Source organism: Pelodiscus sinensis, chromosome 7 (genome assembly GCF_052426305.1).
Source record: "Pelodiscus sinensis isolate ZL-2025 chromosome 7, ASM5242630v1, whole genome shotgun sequence".
In the NCBI taxonomy this organism is placed as follows: domain Eukaryota; kingdom Metazoa; phylum Chordata; order Testudines; family Trionychidae; genus Pelodiscus; species Pelodiscus sinensis.
This window is the reverse complement of record NC_143058.1, coordinates 63,808,362-63,830,153: the sequence shown is the minus strand read 5'-3', so window position 1 is coordinate 63,830,153 and position 21,792 is coordinate 63,808,362. Positions and strand designations below refer to the sequence as shown.

The window sequence follows — 21,792 nt, the reverse complement described above, 5'->3', positions numbered from 1 at the left end:
CTGCGAGTAGCAAATCTGTTCTCCTTGCAACGAGCCAGAGCGGGTGGCAAGGGAGGTGGAAGCAGGCTCTGAAACTTGGCTTTTCTTGCTTCCTTTTTAATTAAAGGAAGGAATAGTTTCCAGGCAACTGGAGCCTGCTTGTTCCTAGAGAAAGGCGGCTCTTGTCTCTCTCGGGAACCCCATCTAGCAATTGTGAGGGAACCACTGCACATTAATGTAATGGCATATCCTGCCTCGAGAATGAGAAGAGACAGCAAGGGACTGCAGCTGAGGTAAGCCAGCCGCTGTCAGTGTGGACAACTCTTGTAATTTTAGCATGAGTCTCCTGATATTTGGTGTCTTTGCCTTCAAGCCCCATCTGTGGGAATCATGTAATAACAGGATCATCTGATTTCAATTGTAAATAAATTTCTAGTTCTTGCAGCCACAGAGAAAACTTTGAAACCCCCGAGCCCTAAAAGCTGGAGAAAAATAAATTAAAATCTCAATCTTTAAGAAACAATTTTGGGATTTTGGGAGGCCTGATGCTCTGGATCTCTGTTTTAGCCAAAGAAATGCAGAGTAATAATGCCAGTGTGGGTGCTGAGAAATCACACCAATGTCAGTCAGAGATCAAATGATCCATCAGCTTGTACCAATAGAACAAAACCTATTTTCTAGAAGTCAGTTGGGTTATTTTGGCTCAAATCATTGTGTGACCACTCTTCTTTCTGAATAAAAGTGACGGATGGCAAAACTTTGACCAACTTAGCTAACGAAATTAGCTCCTTTTTGTTGTTTCCTCCCCTGAAACGAGTACATCTACACACGGTTTGGTAGCGACACAATTACGGTTTTGGCGCGAGGGGCCGTGAGAGTTGATTTTTGACCCCTCCTGTGTAGAAAAGGCATCACTCTTGTTTTGTGGCTTGAGGTAGCAAAGGCACAACTCCTTCAAGTGGAACCGGGAGCCCGAATGGGGGGTGCCACTGTGGCACTTCCACAGCGCTCATCAGTTTCCGGACTTAAAGATGCCACATACCCACGTCAACAGGAACTTGATGGGGCCAGCAGCGACAGGGAGAGAAGTCCTTTAGCAGAGAGTGGCAGAGAGCCTGGAGCTCTCCGGCCTAGTGCAGGACCTGAAGCCTGCCCCACAGGCTGTGAACCAAAGTCAAGCCAGGCACTAGGGCAGAGGCCTACACGTTCACGGTCTGGTACGTGAACTTGGCAAAGCTGCTGCTAGTGTTGCTAAAACACAGGCACTCCTAAGAAATACTAAGCACTAGATATTTACATCAATATATTCCAGGAGGCTAGTACAGATACACCCCAATCTAGGATAAGGTGATTTGAGTTGAGAGAACAATGAAAGGAAGTTTGTTTTGTTTTTTTCTGAGGGAAAGATGCTCGGGAACTAAAAGCTTGATTCTGAGGAGGGTAAACTGAGGCAAGACTGTATAACCCATAATGTGGGGCAGGAAGGCCCCCTGTAATCCTGGCTCTAGTTATGGGTTATATGGTAGGAGCACTGGAATCCCCAAACTTCCCTATTATTTTCCAGGTTAGTGTTGTCTAGTGATAGGCCTGAACCAAACAATGGTGGAGTTTTGTATTTGAATTTCACAGCTGGTTTTTATCTCCGGTATGGGCTGATCCAAATCTGACAGCTCTATTACTACAGTGGCAGGAGGATCTGAAATCCAGATTTGGATCCAAAACTAAATGTTGAGTATGATGATATAGGAACATACTGCTTTCTGAAACTGGGCCTGATGTAGCACCATAAAATATGGATGCTTGCCCAGCATTTGTACAAGAAATCTTGCAAGAATGAATGAATGCACTCATTGCCACATGATGTGACTGAGGTTTAGAATTTAGATTCACAGAGGAACAGAATATAACAAGAATCTCCAGTGTTATAACAGTTAATGCAAACACAGCTTTGGATGAGACCCTTCAGGTTTTAAACCATTCCGTATGCCATAAAATAACACCTTGGTGGGACCAGTTTATAACACAGCTGCCTATTTTGGGGTTCTTGCACATCCTCTGAGATGTCTAATAGAGGCTAGTTCCAGACAAAATTGGATTGGATGATTCAGTCTGGCAATTTCTATGTTCCTGGTGCTTCCTGATTCTGAAGGAGCCAGATATTTTTACACAACTTCTCTTTGTAGTACATTGGCATTTTTTTTTCTTGTCTCATCTGAAACCCAAAAAGCAGATAGGGGAAGGACTTTCAAACATTAAAGAAAGACTCAGAAAAACTGAAATATCCATACAGTGTAAATAGGAATCCAAGCTGATGAAGGTGTGGAGTCTTCATTATGTGCAGCAATTTGGCATGTTTCAGAGCAGGGGCTTGAAAGTCTCAGATGATAATAAGAATCATCCTTGGAGAGGAATTTCCAGCTGTGTTTGTTTTCGTTTTTTTAAACCCACTGTGTAGAATGCTATTAAATTTTACTGAAATAGATATGAAATGCATCTCAACAGGCCAGGTAGCCTAAAAGGCACATTGTCAGTTCATTGGAAAGAAATCCTGGGGGATTTCTTAATCCCCTTAATTATTAAATTAAATTCATTAAATATCTCCTTAATGTAAAAGATAGGACAGAGGGGGCATTTGTTTTAAAATCAGATACAAAACATGTATTTTTTCCTTCCGGTCCATGGGAATCCAAACTGCCCGAAAGGAAGGTAGTGCCACTAGAGAGCACTAGTTAGCAAGGATTTCAGACCACAGAAAGTCCTACTTGAATTGGCAACAGCCAAATGTAACAGAAGAGGCACCGCACAGACACAAACTACCTGCAGATTTTATAAGAAAAGCTGCTTAACTTTCATATGCTTGGCTTCAAAATAGCAGGGAACAGTTAGCGTTTCAGTCCCACCTAACACCCACCTGTGCTTGAAGGACTTTATATCTACTCCTGAACAAATTAGATCTCAGACTTAATTCTTAATTCTTGTCGCTTTTTCCAGCACAGGATCTCAAAGCGCTCTGCAGAGTGTTCTGATTAGCAATGATGCCTGAATTTTCTCATTGTGTTATTCAACAGCATTGCAATGTTCAGATGAAACTGTTTTACATGGGATTTGGGGCCCAGTTCTGTATTTCTTGAGTATCCAAATCCCTCTTTAACTTAAAAAGGCATTTTGGGTGCGCACATGCAGAATCAAACCCTCTACAGGCCAGGTGTGCACTAGGAATGCTTTGCCACTACCAGTAAAGCCGTCCTAGTGTCGTAGCTATGCCAGCAAAACTGTGCTTTAACCCGATGCAACTTCTCTTGAGGGGGCTGAAATAAACTGTTGATGGAAGTGCAATAAGTCCTACTGGAAAGAGTGGTGAGTTTTGCTGGTGTAACAGAACCTACACTAGAGCTGTGTCTAGATTGTACCCCTTTTCCGTAAAAGGGATGCAAATTAGACACAGCGCAAGTGCAAATGAAGCGGGGATTTAAATCTTCCCCGCTTCATTTGCATAAACATGGCTGCCGCTTTTTTCTGGCTCGGGGCTTTGCCGGCAAAAAGCGCCAGTCTAGACGGGGATCTTTCGGAAAATAAAGCCTTTTCCGAAAGATCCCTTATTCCTGATTTTACGGAAAAGGGGTGCAATCTAGACACAGCCTAGGGTTTTTTTGCTGGCACAGCTATGTTGTCTGGGCTCATGTCTTCATGTCCCTGACTGATATAGCTATGTAGCTATGCTGGCAAAAACTTGTCTGGTGAAGCTGGCCATTAAGAGAGTTTAGAGGCAGGGTTGCTGATGGGCCCGGGGTGTGTGTGTGGGGGGAGGAGCGGAGGGTAAAAGGGACGGTTATCCTGGGTGTTTAGGGCTGGCTGGGGAAGGTTAGCCCCAGCCCTGCTCCTTCCAGAAGTTCCACAGCCAGCTCCCCTTGGGGCCTGGCGAAATCTCCCTGATTAGAGGAAAGATTCTCTGTTGTGGAAGTTTGAGCTGTATGCTTAGAATCCATCTCTAGTCCTTCAGTCTGGTTTATGTTTCTCTTTACCTTCTTTTAAATTCTTCCTCCATCATCCGATGGCAATTGGATGGGGAAAAAAATATTTATTTCTAATGTCTTTGGGCATCTGGAAATGTATTTGGAAGGTCAAACTAAATGACTAGATTACAAACATCTTTCTCTGACCGCCGGAATCTATTCCCAATAATCTCAGAGTATCCTTGGTTCTGCTGCTGGTTAGCTGGGTGATCTCGGGCAAGTCATTTTGCGGCCTGTGCCTCAGTTTCCCCAACCCTGAAATAATGTCAATGATACTGACCTTGCTTTAAAATCTATCAGTGAAAAAGTGCTAGGTATTTATTGCTCTGGTGTTTGGCCTATTTAGTGATAGGGCAGTGGCCTGGGATTTTGGCGACTCAGATTTCATCCTTTGTGCTGCCCCAACTTGTGTGAATTTTTGAGACTCGCTTCACCAGCTTGAATCTCTATTTCCCCTCCCTTCCTTTGTTTATCAGCACCATAAGCTCTTGGGGGAAGAGCAGCCTCTTCCTATGTATTTGTACAGCACCTGGCCCAGTAAGGCCTCTACTGTTACATTAATTAATATATAATAACGAGAATGGTCAGAACTCGTAGCTGTTTGTTGCCAGACTTTCTAATATTTACACTTGTGAAAGAGTGACATTGTTTTCAGAGTGGTGTTTGGATTTCATGGAAACACCCCGTCAGCCAGAGCCTCTCTTAACTAGCTTTTTGTTTGCCAACAAGAATTTAGCGTCAATAACCACCCCCCATTGAGCACGGTTTGTGCTGCCTCCGTGGCCAAAGGGGAGCTTCCGTATTCAGGCACAAACACATTGTACTTGTTCAAACAGGAACAGGTTATGCTGACCATACAGCTGGGTTTGGGCTCAGAACAACACCCGATTAGCTGTCCAGATTCACACTGGGGCTCTTTCGCACGGTGGTCTCTCACTCTGGAGGTGTCCGTGGGCTGGAGAGAGAGAGCGCTCTCCTCAGACAACCCAAATGCCATCAGGGAGCAATCTTGCTCCTGCTGTTGGTGCGGTGAGGTAGGGGTGGACTGAGCCAGCTTTCCAGAGTCTTTGCAGGTAGTAGCTGTAAATTCGGCCACCAAGAAAGCAGGAGTTTCTGAAGCAGGGACCCCTTAGGCTCACCAAGCAAGAGCAATAAGTTGCTGCCAAGGCAAGGCTGCGCTTCCCCTGCCAATCCCCAATCCTTGTCCGCTTTACCCGCCATTGGCCTGCCCTGGCCGGGAAATCCAGGTAGCCGCAGCTCAGCACCCTATCTTGTGCCCCCAAGAGCCATCATACCACACCAAGGGATGTATCCCACAGTTCGAAAGCCGATGCGCTACAGTGTCCGTACGGGCTGCTATCCCGCGTAGAATACCAGAGCCGGCAGATCACTGCTCTGATTTAATATGGCGATTCCTATGCTCCTGCAGCAGTATCCTCAAACCAAGGCTTCAAAAAAACCCATGAATTCAGCCCTCCCTGCCTTCAAATCATGAGCCTGGCTTTAAAGAAGCCCAGCAGGATTTAAAACAGAAATAAAGCTTGGACCCTCTTTTCCCATTGGGCTCATGAAGGGAGAGACAGGAACCGTGTGGGTTTTGGTTTCCCTGCTAAACCACACTCAGGTCACTTGTAGCGCAACATATCATCATAAAGTAATTTAGTGCGCATGTCACCACCAGCCTAGCGGCAGTGCCCTGTACAGAGGGTTATGTCAGCCACTTGTGAGGAGCTCAGGGACAGCAGCTAATTTACATACAATTGCCCCAGACTGTAGCCACTTCCATATCCCAGCATGCACTGCTCCTTCCTCACCAAGCTCTTGCTTGGAAGGAGAGGCAACTTTGCATGTCGTGACCGTCGTGCACCATGCACATCTCCATTGCTTAGGAAGCAGGGGAGGCTGAGGCTCTGTTGTGGGCAATGTTCCCACGCATTTTTTCCCGTCCATGCGTGGAACGAATTTTGTGCTGTGCACCAATGTGGAGGTGGGGCCAAAGGGTTTGGAGTGCAGGAGGAAGCTCAGGCCTGGGGCAGAGGGTTGGGGTGCAGATTGGCCGTGGGCTCGGAGGTAGGGGTGAGAGGTTTGCCCCAGGGCTGTGATGGGGAGAGGTCTCCCCCCAGTTTCCCTCATTCCACGGCAGCCCGGGGTTGGGGGAAAGCATCTCTTCCAGCTGCAGGGCTGGGCCAGAGGGTAGCCCCCCCTGGCTGGAACCTACGTGACCCTTGATAGCCTGCTATGCAGCCACTTAGCTTGTGATCTACATTTGACCCAACTGCTACTTCAAAGGGAGAAAGTTGGCTCCGTGGCAGAACTTGGAAACAAAGAAATCACTGGCCTTCTCTGCTGTGGATCATACCCAGGCTCTATTTCCAGCTGAATGTGTCAAGGATTTAGAAGCAAGCGTCTCCAGAAATGTTGTCAATGCCCCTCAAAACATGCAAACCAATATAGTGCGCAAACAGATTTGCCTTTCTTTAATCCTAGACCACTAGAACTGGAAGGGACCTCGAGAGGTCATCGAGTCCAGTCCCCTGCCCTCATGGCAGGACCAAATACTATCTAGATCATGCCTGACAGGTGTCTGTCCAACCTGCTCTGAAATATCTCCACAGATGGGGATTCCACAACCTCCCTCGGCAATTTATTCAACTTTTAACCACCACGACAGTAAGTTTTTCCTAATGTCCAACCTAAACTTCCCTTACTGCAATTTAAGCCCATTGCTTCTTGTCCTGTCTGCCTGAGGTCAAGGAGAACAATTTTTCTTCCTCCTCCTTGTAACACCCTTTTAGGGACTTGAAAACTGCTATCATGTTCCCTCTTAGTCTTGTCTTTTCTAAACTAAACAAGCCCAATTCATTCAGTCTTCCTTCATAGCTCATGTTTTCTAGACCTTTAATCATTCTTGTTGCTCTTCTCTGGATCTTCTCCAATTTCTCCACATCTTACTTGAAATGGGGTGCCCACAACTGGACACAATACTCCAATTGAGGACTCATCAGCGCAGAGTAGAGCGGAAGAATGACTTCTCGTGTCTTGCTCACAACACTCCTGTTAATGCAGCCCAGCATCGTGTTTGGGTTTTTTTGCAACAGCATCACACTGGTGACTCATATTTAGCTTGTGGTCCACTATGACCCCTAGATCCGTTTCTGCAGTCTCCTTCCTAGAGAGTCACTTCCTATTCTGTGTGTGAAACTGATTGTTCCTTCCTAAGTGGAGCACTTTGCATGTGTCCTTATTAAACTTCATCTTATTGACCTCAGACCGTTTCTCCAGTTTGTCCAGATCATTTTGAATTATGACCCTATCCTCCAAAGCAGTCGCAACCCCTCCCAGCTTGGTATCATCTGCAAACTTAATAAGCGTACTCTATGCCAATGTCTAAATCGTTGAAGATATTGAACAGAACCAGTCCCAAAACAGACCCCTGCGGAACCCCACTTGTTATGCCTTTCCAGCAAGATTGTGGACCGTTAATAACTACTCTCTGAGTACGGTTATCCAGCCAGTTATGCACTCACCTTAGAATAACCCCCATTTAAGTTGTATTTGCCTAGTTTATTGAAGCCTTACCAAAGTCTGAAATGACGGTCAAGTAGCTAACAGGGCCTAGTGTGCTAGAGCAGATTTTCAGAAGTCCTGCTAGCAGGGAGGCATGGTGGCTTGCAAAGGGTAGCAATGAGAATGCTTTGTGTTGGATCCTGTACATCTCCGTCCTGCTTTTCACCTTCCTCACATGCTACTTCCAGGCGGCCATGGCCACGGGAAGACTCCTTTGTGTGAGCCAGAACTCCGCATCCCTCGAGACAGCATGTGTTAGAAGCGCTCTGCAAGCGACCGTAAGCATAGCAGCCGTCCTGTTAGCTGCAGGGGTTGGAGTAATCTTGTTTGCCCCAAGGCTATAGGAATGATGCACTAGTCATTTCATAACACAGTGGTGGAATGAGTCATCGAGTTCCAACAAAGTAGGTAGGAATGAAGATACCTCTGGGAGAAGCCATCGACTGCTCTATTTATTACCCACGGCAATGTTATAATTGAAAACATTATTAAAAAGTATTTTGGGGGGGTTTTAATTAGTTGCAATCAGCCATTAATGTGTCTCGTCCTCTGGGGTGACTCAGCATTGGTGCCAGTGGCTGCAGAAAAGGAGGACATTGTGGATAAAGCTGTCCTTCCATCCCCTCCATTTGCTCTTATTCTCTGCCGCCCTTCCTGATCTATATAAAAGCTGCCACCACAATGAATCTGGGCAGTGCGATGAATGGGCTGGTGGCTGTCGGATTCCCACTGCATTTGCAGTAGAAGGGAATATAAGAATGGCCACACTGGGTCAGACCAAAGGTCCACCCAGCCCAGTATCCTGTCTGCTGACAGTGGCCAATGCCAGGTGCCCCAGAGGAAGTACATACAACAGGTAATCCTCACATGATCCCTCCCTGTCATCTATTTTCAGACAGCAGCTAGGGGCACCATTCCCTGACACCCATTGATGGACCTAACCTTCGTGAAATTATCAAGCTCTTTTTTGAATCCTGTTAAAGTCCTGGTCTTCACAACATCCTATGGCAAGGCGTAACACAGGTTGACTGTGCACTGCATGAAAAACAAAGCAACTGGCATTTTAGATTGGACCAATGATCCATCTAGTCCAGCATCCTGAAGCCAGCAGTAGCTAGTGCCACCTTCTGCTTTAGGGAAAAGTGTAAGAAATCATGCAGTAAGCAGCAAGGGTGGAACCAGCCCCCCTAGGAAAAGCTTCCTCACAACTCTGAGGAAGAGTGAATGAGATTACCAGACTACAGGAAGAGAAAGGATGGGCTTGTGCATACAAGTTCTGCCTCTTGTATCTGCCACGGGTTCCTTGTGTGATGCAGAGTGAGTCACTTAAGCAAAAATATTCACAGGTGGCCACTCTGTTGTGTTCCTCATTTTCTGCCTAATTTGAGATGTCTACGGCCCAGGTCTGAGGAGTGCTTAGTACTCACAGTGCAACTGAAAACAATGGGAGCTGGGTCTATGTTGAAAAGCCAACCTGGATGTGTCTGGATAGCTAAGTACTGGAATAAATTGCCTACGGAGGTTGTGGAATCTCCATCATGGGAATTTTTTAAGAACAAGTCAGGCAAACACCTATTGGGGAGATTCTAGATGGTGGGTGGTCCTGCCAGGTGTGCAGGAGACTTGATGGCTTCCCGTTTTAAGATTCCACGATCTGTAAAGTGCCGATAGAACTTCCCTGCATGGATGAATGGAAGATAAATTCACTGATGCAGGAGGAGCACAGATACTGAAGTGGTTAGCACCACAGAAAAGGCCAAGAGAAAATAAAAGGGGTTGTATTCAATGTATGGTTTGCCTGAGTGGAATAAATAAGGCATGTACTTCCCTGAGCACTGTGTATGGTGTTCATGGAACAAAGTGGGAATTCTGTGAATAAAAAGGTGATTGGATATCTAAAAATGGTATTAATGTTAATTGTTAGTGTTTCTAAACTTCCAAGAGCTTAACTTTGCAATTGTTATGTTTTTAACATTTTTCTTTACGTAACTTTCTAGTTCAAGAAGAAAACTGACAACCCCAAATGCTATCCCATGCAATTATACTCAACTGCCTCTCCAGTCATCAATATTATTTGAACTCTGAAGCTTTAGCACGGCCCTCTAACACTTTGAGCGTAAGGGGCAACTCCATCAGCTGACAAAAGCAGAAGATTGTTTTCCGCTGTGGACCTGACCAGATGGTAGAGAAATGAGGGAGGACGTGCTGTGAACTGAGAAGAAAGGGGTAGCCCAATTTACAGATGTCATAAGAAAATAAGAACATAAGAACGACCATACCACATCAGACCAAAGGTCCATCTAGCCCAGTATCCTGTCCTCTGCCAGTGGCCCCAGAGGGAGTGAACAGAACAGAGAAGCATCAAGTGATCCCTCTTCTGTCCCCCCATTCCCAGCCCCTGACAAAGAGAGGCTAGGGACACCATCCCTGGCCATCCTGGCTAGTAGCCATTGATGGACCTAACCTCTATGAATCCATCTAGCTCTTTTTTGAATCCTGTTACAGTCCTTGTCTTCAGAGCCAAGGACGGGAGACTAGTAGATTCTTTCTGAGAGGTAGTATGGCTGAAACTGGAGACCTCTCCATTAGAGACAGGGCTTCTCTTCCCCCAGGGGATGTTGCGAATCTTCTCATGAGTTGCTGTAAAACTAGGGAAGTGGATACGTGTTTCCCACACAAAGATAGCAGCATGAAAAGATGCACTGTAAGCAGGGACTTATTAAAACGACAAAGTGAAACTTCCCCTCTTGAAATCCAGTTTATTTGCAGGGGGAGAAGAAGGGGACATGGGGAGAGAGCCAGGTTTCGGCAGCTGCCAGCGTTGCAGTGAGGAGCTAGAAAGAACAACGGGGCAGGAAAACACATTACAAACAGCGGTGCATTGTAGAACACTCTGCAGTCAAGGGCTTGCTGGCTGCTTTTGCTGCTGTTTTGGGGCTGGCTGAATGTTGCCTCTTCCCAGAACTCTGGGCTTTCGAGGGACTGCCAGTGGTTAGATGAGGGCCAGAGAGAGGCTGTGTTGTTAAATCAGTGGAACATCAATCCCTGCGTCACGCTGTGGCCAAGAGCCGAGTGACAATTAACAAAGAGCAGGTAGGGGGACAGACCCAGGGCAGTGCACCTGCTGCTCCCTCTGCAGGCTGGCTGGGCCTGGGCAGGAACCTCTGTATGTTGCTAACTGTGCACTCCAGAGCCACAGGGACGGCGCTCATCACACCCTCCCGACAGCTGCCACAAGCCGAGCCCAACAGACAAGACAGCCAGTCGCTCGGCTCAGGACTGGCAGTCTCTCCGCTGCTTGGGAGCCCAGACCTGGTTTGGCTCCTGGCTCCACCAAGCCTTTGGGTGCGGAGCAGCCCTAAGAGGAACCCTGGGGATTCCAGAGGCAGGAGCTGTCAAGCTGGTTTTATGCAACGTGCGGCCCCCTGGGGCTTGAGATGCCTGCGGAAGAGGACGGCTGCAGAGCCAGAGGGCTAAAAGACCTAATGCTTGCAGAAAAAGGTCTTCACCTGGTCTCAATAGTAGCATTGAAAGGAAACTTTCCCTTTCAGAAATTAGGGACGGACAATTTCCAGTTCCCTAGAATTTATACTCTGCTCTCCTGCTTTTTACCGTCCATAACGGCGAGGAGGGTGGAGACCTGGTGGCACAGAGTAGGAATGTGGCAGGAGGAGCCACGGTTCAGATGCCAGTGCTACCCCTTCCCCCCCCCCAACCATTCTTATAGCCCCTCCTTTGGGAGAGAAGCTAGAATTGTTATTCCCTTGCTCACTGCAGGCTTGGCCAATTACAGCCAGAGGGGAATAGCCACTGGTATAGCGGCAAAGCACTAGCGCAGACAAGCAAAGCTCCCCTTTTACTCAGTAGAGCTTCCCCAAGCTTGCACAAGGAGCAGGCGGCACTGTTGAAAATGGCAGCTTTTGGCTTTGCCCGGCTCCATGAGGGTTTGGCACGAGTGCAGCTGCAGCCTGGGGTGGCCCTAGACTAGCTGCCAACAACTGGCGCCCTAGGCGAACCATGCAATCGGCGCCCCCACCTCCAAACCCCTCAATGATATTGCGCCACCATTTGGTGCCCCATTTAACCTGGCATCCTAGCCGACCGCCTAATTCACCTATATGGACGGGCCCAGCCAGGCCTAGGTGCCGATGGCTGTTAACCTGGAAAAATCCCCAAGGTTTTAGCCCCTCCCTAAGCCCATTGTGACATTTTTGCCCCAAACACAGGCGGAGCATCTGAAGGGATTCCCACCCCGTCCATCCCCAAGCAGCATGAACTGCTGAAGAGGCTATCTTGGCCTTAGGAGGAGATGTAGTTTTGCCCTGACCGGGAAAAATCAGGCTTCCCGACCACCAGTAGTGAAAAGGGAACAGACCCCAAATATCCATGGTCCTTATGAGACCCCCTTTACTATTACAGCTGAGTGTCTTATAGTCCATACTAGATCTAACCTCACAACACCCACCAGAGGCAAAGATCTACTATTATGTGAGGTGGGGGAGCTATGGGTGTGTCTATGCTACAAATAACAGTGTAATTGTAGCATGGGCGTGCCTGCTCCCGCTGGGTGAGAGTAGTGAAGACATAGTGGCACAGCCCCAGGTGCAGGCTCTTTAGAGACCCAGGGTGATCTCCATGCTACTCGCCTGCACTGAAGTCCACGCTACCACATCTTCACTACCACGCCCACCCATGATACAGTGGCACCTTAATTTGCACTGCAGGGAAACCCCGAGCGACTTGCACAGGCTCACACAGGAAGTGTCTGGGGGAGCAGCAACTTCACTGTCCCAAACCAGCCTCCCGCTCTGCCTCGTGAGCTGAAAATGGAAAAAAACGTTACCAAGTAGGTGCTCTGCAGTGGACATGGAGACAGACATCCGCTTTATTATGCAAAGTGGAGCTGAGCTGCAGCAATTTAAACTTGTTCTGATTAAGCCGGAGTGAGATTTTACAAGATATGCTTTCAGAGTAGCACCACGGAAACATTGTGTTGTTACTGAGGTGTGACAGGCGACTTGCTCGGAGGATATTGAAGAGAGCTGAAAACTGCTCATTTTGCTCTTAAATATGTCCTTTGAGACTGGCATGGGGCACTTCGTCTTGGCTGAGCATCATTGTTCACACTCATGACTATTATAATACCACAGTTCTATTTTGCTTATTTTATAAAAGCATCAAGTATCATAAAAATGCAGATATTTCTGTATTTAATTGTCATTTAGGGTATAGTCTATTTTATAAGGAAGCCAAAACTGAGTAATGTACATCTGACTCATTATTTGATATTAACTCGGACAAGTTCGGGATGACAGTGGCTTTAAGAAGATGGTTCACATTTGAGTCAGCACCTTGCTTTTGAAATAAAATGGCTTTACCAGGGTGGCGTGCAAGTGAAACAGGGCTTATTAAATGCAGGGTCGCTTTGTACCTAAGAAGCACAAAACACAGGGACATCCAGGGTCCCTGTGCCCATAAAACAGGCCAACTGGCCACGTGTACAAAGCACCCTCACTGATTTCCAAAAAGGGACAATCCTGGGGAAACCGAGATAGATGACAATGCCAGTTTGTTTACGTTGCTAGGCACAGACAGGGACTTACTTGAATTCTGGCTGCATTCACTGAATGCCTGCTACTGCAAAGGTGCTTTTAAAAAGAAGCACTTTTCAATTCTGCTCCCAACAACAGCTCTTCTGGAACATATCTATGACTCTAGTCTGAAAGTGGCCTTAAATCCTTATCTAGGGATATCGGCCACTGGAGCAAACTGCACCAATGTGAATTACTCTGCCCATGTAAATTGTGTCTAGTCCAATGATGCCACTATGGCTGTGTAGCTGCAGGCACTGACTTTTGTTTTTCTTGGTGGGTGCTTCTCTCCACTCCCATCCCATGTGAGGATCAGTTAGGGCCTCAGGTGGGGGAAGAGGTGGAACAGGTGCGGGGCCTTGGGGTCAAGTGTGGACAAGGCCTCCATGGAAGAGGCGGAGCAGGAGCAAGGTCCCCAGGCCGAGCGTGGGTAGCGTTAAAGGCAGTGCCACAGTCCAGGGTCTGGGGCTCACAAAGGATTAATCCAGTCCTGTGGGTGCTGCGCACCCCTTTTTTCCCCAGTGGGTGCCTGAGCCCCAGAGTCAGATACACTGGTAGTTGAAATCCCTGTGTAAATAAGGCCAATATTCCTCAGCGGATCAGTGCTGACTGGATAAATATACGTGGGCCATCGTGGCATTAACAAAGACTTTAGGAAGGTGAGTTTGAGAGCTTGCATGGCAGCTGAAGCAAGTGAGAGCCAGTGGGGGAGCCGATGTCCAATAGCTGGAGATGCAGAATAGCTAATGGAGGCTGCAGATCCATTACCAAGAAACTGGATCAAAATAACACCTCTTCTTTCTCTTCACACACCCTTAGGCCAGGTCTACACTAGACCTGAAAGGTCAGGTTAAAGTATGCAACCCCAGCTAATACGTAGCTGGAGTTGGATTACCTTAAGCCGAATTTGGCGCCATCTTCACAGATGAAGGCCGACTGCCAGGAGTCCCAGCACTGACCAGAGCCGCCCTCAGCATTCGATTTAGTGGGTCTTAACTAGACCCACTAAATCGAACACCAGAAGATTGATCTCCATCATGGCAAGTGGAGATGTGGCCTAAGTGTGTTCCATGTCCCAAAAGTCTGTTTTTTCTGGGTTTTCTAGGGCGTCACAGTCGAATTTACCCGAAGTGCCAATGTCAGAATGTAGCATGCTTATTTCCATGTGCAATCATGTCAATGAAAGAAGGCATACGGGCATATCAAGGCTGCCTGCACTTCAGTCTCCCCTAACAAAATGATCAATTTGGTGTCTTTTAAAAACAAGCATATGCAAAGTTTAAATAAGAAACAATTTTGATCCAAGGCTATGGTTGAGGCTCAGACAGAAATGGAAAACTTAAGGTCCCCACAGCAACTATAATTCAATCACATGACATACAAACAGAAGTGTCTGTCAGCAGCTCAGGGGAGACATTCGACGCTAAGCAGAATTCGGTAATAAATTATTAGCTTTAATGTTTATAATGTATTATTATTTAGCAATGAGGGGCTTTATTTTGGATAATGCAACCAAATGCTAAAATGGAATCTCTGTCCAGACAATAGAGATAGACAGGCACAAACTAAAAATAACCACCTTGATTTCATGTATATAAAAAGAAACAAAATAAGATGACGGAGTTTCTGAAGAAAGATAACTGCTTGAAATGTTCAGAGATCTCTCCTCCTCCTCCTCTTCCTATAACAGTAGGTTCTATTAGCCAGCTCTTTTTCAGTGAATAGAAATCATTGTGCCCTTTCCATACATAGGAGACTGCCTTTTGGGAGGTAATGAAATATTGAACAGTTTGGCATATCTGTGGACAGCAGAGGCGTGCACAAATGATCCAGATTCCCAAATCATTGTACATTCAAAGCTCTCAGATCAGCCTCTGGAAGTTATACGTGTGAATGGAATGCAGGGTCTGGCTCCATGCAGACAATCTGAATAACCCAGTGGGTAGTGCATCGTGGCATTTTCTGAATTTAGCACATGGCTGAGCTATAATTTTCAATGTCCATGTGTTTTAGACATTCTGCTTCCCCTTTCTTAGGGCGGTATTTGTCTCTATGAAAGGTTTAGACCTTGAGAAACAAAAATATCTTTGTTCACAAATAAAATCTTTGTTTCAGATTTGTAAAAACACAATGTTTGCATCAGAAAGCCGCTAAATAATTTGGTCCAATGGGTAATCCCTACTCAGGGGAGGTTTACAGGATTGGCATACTAGAGTCATAGCAGCTGATGACTGAAGCGAATTGATATAGCTGTGTATGAAAAGTATTTGTTTGTCAGAGGGAGTGAAGTCAGAGAGTAATGCTAGCCTTGTACCTCTGGAAAACGAGATTCAACATACAGCATAAAGTAGGCTATAAAAGAAATTAAAGTTGCCACTTTTATCTCACTCCTTAGGGGATATATGTACACATTATTAAATGGTTGCACGGTTTAACACATTTGTGGTCTGGGATCAGGAGAGGCTCAGAACTCAAAGAGAACACAAGACTTAAAGGAATACTAGTAGAGCTGTATTGAGGATTGTAGATTATCCTCCTAGTCAATGCTAATTAATCCTTCACCTTTATGAGATAACTGGCACGTATGTTAAAAATAATAATTTTGTCTACAGACTTTACTAGAGTCGATAATGAGTGGTTTCACTGAAGCCTTGTCTACATTTACCAGGAGACAGCACTGTGGGGATCGATCTCCCAGGGGTTGATTTAGTTGGTCTACTAAAGACTTACTAAATCAACCACTGATCACATTCTTGTTGACTTTGGCACTCCACCAGAGTGAGAAGAGTAAGGGGGGGGGGGGTCAATGGAAGGCTGTGCCTTGAAAACCAACTGAATATTTATCTAGTATGGCAGCACCTGATTCCAGGAGGGATGGAGGGGCAGGGGGTCCCTTTCCCCATGGATCTCATGGGGGTGGGAGACTTTTCCAACCCCTTTTTCTTTGAGATTACTTCCAGGAATCTTCATGAGACTAAACCCTTGTTATTTTGTACGTCTCTCTAGTCACTCCTCTGTGTTTTTTGAACAGGAAGGGGTGATCTGACTCAGAGAGGGAATGAGCCCCTGTCACTTCCTCCGAATCAATACGTGTTTCAGACAGAGTGTGTCCTGTAGAATGGGGCCTGGCAATATTAACATTCTTTCTGGTTTATTCAACCCAACATTTATTTCGTCTGTATTTTATCCTAATAGATCCTAATACTGTAGATGGAACACTGGTAGATTAGCAACAACAAGAATATTTACTGCCAGGTGGTTATTACAGCTGACATTTCAAAGCAGGGTATGTTCTTGTATTTCATGCTGCCCCAGCTCAGAACTCTGTCCTGCACTCCAAGCCCCTCGGCCCCAGCCCGGACACCCCTCCTGCAACTCAAATCCTTAATCCCCAGCCCCAACACAGAGCCTGCATCCCCTCCCACATAACCTCCTACCTCTGCCTGGAGACAATACTACACTCCTGGCCCCCTCTCCTAGCCTGGAGCTGCCTCCTGCATCCCAAACCCCTCAGCCACTGCCCTGTCCCAGAGCCCCCAAACCTCAGTCAAAGCCCTCACCTGCTCTTGCATCCCAACCCCCTGTCCCAGTCCTAGGAAAGTGAGGGTGGGGAAAAGCGAGTGACAGAGGGAAGGGGGGGATGGAATAAGCAGGGGATAGGGCCTTGGAGAAGGGATGAGGCAGGGCAAATGAGTCTGGTTTTGTGCAATTGGAAAGTTATAACCCTAATTTGTCCCTCTTGCCTTATGATACAGTCTTTAATTATGTGATAGGGTATGTCTACACTACCCCCCTAGTTCGAACTAGGGGGGGGTAATGTAGTCATACAGAGTTGCAAATGAAGCCCGGGATTTGAATTTCCCGGGCTTCATTTGCATAAAGCCGGCCGGCGCCATTTTTAAATGCCGGCTAGTTCGGACCCCGTGCTGCGCGGCTACACGCGGCACGGACTAGCTAGTTTGGATTAGGCTTCCTAATCCGAACTAGCTGTACGCCTCGTGGAACGCCTCGTGGAAGCCTAATCCGAACTAGCTAGTCCGTGCCGCGTGTAGCCGCGCAGCACGGGGTCCGAACTAGCCGGCATTTAAAAATGGCGCTGGCCGGCTTTATGCAAATGAAGCCCGGGAAATTCAAATCCCGGGCTTCATTTGCAACTCCGTATGACTACATTACCCCCCCAGTTCGAACTAGGGGGGTAGTGTAGACATACCCATAGCTATTTTTCCTACAAGACCCCTCATTGAAGGACTAGTAAGAGCCTTCCCCAAAACCTCTCCCCTTCTCATTGCTCCTCCCTACCCATTTCCACACAGAACCTCTCCACCCATTTCCCCATAGCTCTGCCCCAAAGCCTCTCTCTACTCCATCTTATGCACCCCTCACCCATCTTCCCACAACTCCTCTGCACCTCCTTCCCTTGCCCCACTCATCGCCTCATCTCTCTCTACCCCACCCCACACACATCCCACCCCCACACATCTCCCCACAACTCCTCTGCACCTCCTTCCCTTGCCCCACTCATCACCTCATCTCTCTCTACCCCACCCCACACACCCCTCACCCATCTCCCCACAACTCCTCTGCACCCCACCCATCTCCCCCAAGCACCTCTTTCCCTCCCCCAACCCATCTCCCTATCTCTGTCTACCCCACCCCACCGGCCACCCCCCACCAGCAACCGACTCTGTCAATCTCCTCACAGCCCCTCCCCGCCAGCCATCTCTCCCTCGCCCCGCCCCTCCCCTCCCCGCCCAACCATCTCTCCCTCGCCCCTCCCCTCCCCTCCCCGCCCTACAGCCCCTCCCCGCCCAGCCATCTCTCCCTCGCCCCGCCCCTCCCCTCCCCTCCCCGCCCAACCATCTCTCCCTCGCCCCGCCCCTCCCCTCCCCGCCCAACCATCTCTCCCTCGCCCCTCCCCGCCCAACCATCTCTCCCTCGCCCCTCCCCTCCCCTCCCCGCCCCGCCCCGCCCCGCCCAACCATCTCTCCCTCGCCCCTCCCCTCCCCTCCCCACCCCTCCCTACAGCCCCTCCCCGCCCAGCCATCTCTCCCTCGCCCCGCCCCGCCCCTCCCCTCCCCACCTCTCCCTACAGCCCCTCCCCGCCCAGCCATCTCTCCCTCGCCCCGCCCCTCCCCTCCCCACCCCTCCCTACAGCCCCTCCCCGCCCAGCCATCTCTCCCTCGCCCCGCCCCTCCCCTCCCCGCCCAGCCATCTCTCCCTCGCCCCGCCCCTCCCTTCTGCGCCCGTCCCTCGCCGCAAAGCCCCGCCCCCGGCGCCTGTGTCCCCGCCCCCGGCCGTGCTCGCGCCGGGCCGTTGAGCCCGCCCCTGTGACGCGCTGTGCGCAGCGGCCGGTAGGCGCGGAGGGGGGGCAGCGGCGGCGCCTCACGCCGGAGCCGAGCGGAGCGGGCAGCGGGCGGCGATGGGGACGCAGGGCAGCGGGCGGAAGCGGCTCCCCAACCGGGAGCGGCTGACGGCGGAGGACGATGCGCTCAACCAGATCGCCCGCGAGGTGAGGGCGGGCTCGGGCTGCGGACCAGCCCTGGGGGCAGGCGGGGCTGGGCACTAGGCACGGGGTGGGGCAGGGACAGTTGCTGGGGGTGGGGGCAGGCTGGGGGGGCTGGGAAGTAGGCATGGGGTGGGGCAGGGACAGTTGCTGGGGCTGGGGGGCAGGCTGGGGGGGCTGGGCACTAGGCACGGGGTGGGGCAGGGACAGTTGCTGGGGCTGGGCTGGGCACTAGGCACGGGGTGGGGGCAGGGACAGTTGCTGGGGCTGGGCTGGGCACTAGGCACGGGGTGGGGGCAGGGACAGTTGCTGGGGCTGGGGGGCAGGCTGGGGGGGCTGGGCAGTAGACACGGGGTGGGGCAGGGACAGTTGCTGGGGGTGGGGGCAGGCTGGGGGGGCTGGGCAGTAGGCATGGGGTGGGGCAGGGACAGTTGCTGGGGGTGGGGGCAGGCTGGGGGGGCTGGGCAGTAGGCATGGGGTGGGGCAGGGACAGTTGCTGGGGCTGGGGGGCAGGCTGGGGGGGCTGGGCAGTAGACACGGGGTGGGGCAGGGACAGTTGCTGGGGGTGGGGGCAGGCTGGGGGGGCTGGGCAGTAGGCATGGGGTGGGGCAGGGACAGTTGCTGGGGCTGGGGGGCAGGCTGGGGGGGCTGGGCAGTAGACACGGGGTGGGGCAGGGACAGTTGCTGGGGCTGGGGGGCGGGCTGGGCACTAGGCACGGGGTGGGGGCAGGGACAGTTGCTTGGGATGGGGCGTGGGTTGGAGACTAGGGCTGAGGCTGTGGGAGAGGGGGCGCACGGGGCTGGGGTGATGGGGACTCGGCCTGGGGGAGGCAGGGGGCCCCGGGAGCCTGGGTGCTGGCGGTGAGCTGCAGGCAGGGCGAGGGGGAAGCTGAGTGTTGCTTTGGGCGTTCCAGGGCGCTGAGGGGGCCCGGGGAGGAGCTGGGGCGTGATAACTAGCCATCCTTCAAGGCAGGGGATGTGGCTCCGCTGGAAAAGCCGCTGTTTGTCGCTCACTGCTGCTTCACAGGCTTTACTGAACGTGGCAGTAGTGCCCAGTTGTCAGAACAGTCTGCTCTCAGGTCCCTTGGCCTCTCCTCCCCAGCTATGTGCTGCCTCTGCAAATGCTGGGCAAAGCTGGTACCTCTACATACTGCCCGCTGTGAACATGGTCACTAGGAGAGGGTAGAGAGTCTGTCATTTCCTCTTCCCCAAATAGTAAAATCCTGCTTTCAGTAGCACACTATTTCCAAACTTTGGTTAATTTGCTGCTTACTGTGAATTATTTTATCCTGTAATATGAGGAGAAATGTTACAATATGAAGGAACACATGTTGTTGGCTTTTCATTCACACTGTGCTGCTTTACTGGGGAGGGGGGGGGAATCTGTCACCCTTAGGCCTATGCTTTCGCTGCCCTCCTGTCATTTCTGTTGAGTGGAATGCTATGCTTATATTTTGTTTGTATTGTGAAAATTACAGGTTTAAAGGCATAAAGGAAATGCTTTGGCAATATGAGTTAGACTTTAGAGGAAAGTGGATGAAACTTTCCAATTATTGTGGATTTTGAAATGAGCGATGAAGTTTGGTAATATACATGTCTAGGTTTTGCAAGCAATAGGTCCTGACTATCTGTGATACTCAAACATAATTCTTAATTCTTTTTATCACGTGAATTTTGTTATGATTTAGAGGACACATTTGTTAGAGTGTATTTGAATTGACCCCGTTTAGTCAGACTTTGTGAATTATCCCTTCCCTTTTGAAAGTTTAAAGTAGAATGAAATGCTGGGCATTTCTGTGTAGTTTTTCATTTTTTCAGTTACTTTAACTGTTGTTTCAGCAATTAAGATCTTGTTCCCCATAGGCAACATTTTAAAACTCACTATATTGAAGTGTACATAAAACTAGGTTTAGTAGTAGTTTAAATCTCAGGACATGCTCTCTGCCCTGTTACACTCTATTTTGTGCGTTACAGAGGATCTGAATTGAGAGCATTTATCTGGTTTAATGAAGTTGGGAACCAAATAGAGTGGCCTCTTATCAGTTAGTGATATAAGAGGGAACTTTATAATGAAAGTGCAGTACAGCCTGTATGCTAAAATCCTGCTGCCCTATGTCATCTCATTTGTTTTCAAAGCTTATATGAACTTGTGGTTATTTCTTTTTTCTCAGCTAGGACACATCCACATGTAATTGCCAGGGCTTCAGATAAAAAGCAAAGAATGTGCCAGAAATTCTATGGTAAAGAATAACAAACATTATTTAGCTTTTTTTTTTTTTTTTTTTAATATCTCTTGATGATATGTTGTGTACATAACTAAACATTTTTAGGGCAGTCTTTGTTATAGGCACTCACCCAACTGCAGCAGAGGGCAAAATTTGATTAAAAATATAGATGTTCTGAGTGAAAACAGCAAACAGGAATTCTATTTTGGAGGGCCACAGGCACCCCAATCATATACATTATGTATTTTGCTCACACCAGTTACTTATTTCTATTGGCCAGATATATCCTGACTTTTGGAACCCGAATTTCTTTTCTAAATATAGTGCATTCCATTGGTGGCTTTTTGATAGCATTCCAAGGTATACATTAAGTGCACTTCATAGAACAACATAGTAATATTTTATGCATGTACAGTTGTTAGATATTAATTCCCTAACTTTGCAAGATTGTGTCCTGAGAGATTAGAGGCATAATAATTTTAACAAAGTTGTCTGCTTTAGGAAGAGACCTGATATCACAGACCAAATTTATAAAATGAAAACCAGAAAAGTTGCATTAACATCAAGGGTGTTGATCCATTTATGGTTTTGGGGCCGAACTTAAGCCAACAGTATCTAAAAGTGTTTATATATAGGAGAAACATTACTTGTGTCCAGGGCCGGCTCGAGTCATTCCTGTGCCTCGGGCAGCAGGCGCTTGATGCATCACTGGCCCCGTCCCCGGGCGCACGGCGCGTGCACAGCCCCGCCCTCTGGTGCACGGCTTCCCATAGAGCTGCCATCTGGCACTGCGTGGCTCCCAGGCGCACGGAGCCTGATGGCAGCTCTAAGGGGCGCCACGCAGCCGGGCGAGTGGCGCCCCTTACAGCTGCCATCAGGCGCCCCCCGTAGGTTGGCGCCCCGGGCAGCTGCCC

At 48.9% G+C, this 21,792-nt stretch overlaps 1 protein-coding gene and 1 long non-coding RNA gene across 49 annotated transcripts in view; both read left to right on the top strand.

Moving 5' to 3' along the window:
* The first annotated feature begins 136 nt into the window (after positions 1-136).
* LOC142830235 (uncharacterized) lies at positions 137-12,941 on the top strand. The gene is made up of 2 exons (XR_012905321.2): positions 137-272; positions 9,557-12,941. It is a non-coding gene; the product is annotated as an uncharacterized LOC142830235 (long non-coding RNA).
* Positions 12,942-18,462: 5,521 nt separating this feature from the next.
* The window catches only part of LRRFIP1 (LRR binding FLII interacting protein 1), a 162,303-nt gene continuing 158,973 nt past the window's right edge, over positions 18,463-21,792 (top strand). For 8 of the 48 annotated variants that reach the window (XM_075934021.2, XM_075934015.2, XM_075933990.2 and 5 more), the window contains exon 1: positions 18,465-18,659. In XM_075934021.2, the coding sequence (XP_075790136.1) occupies positions 18,570-18,659 (90 nt within the window). In that variant the 5' untranslated portion in view covers positions 18,465-18,569. Of the gene's footprint in view, positions 18,660-21,792 lie in introns of all 48 variants that reach the window. The other 40 variants (XM_075933983.2, XM_075933979.2, XM_075933977.2 and 37 more) reach the window with 12 other exon arrangements.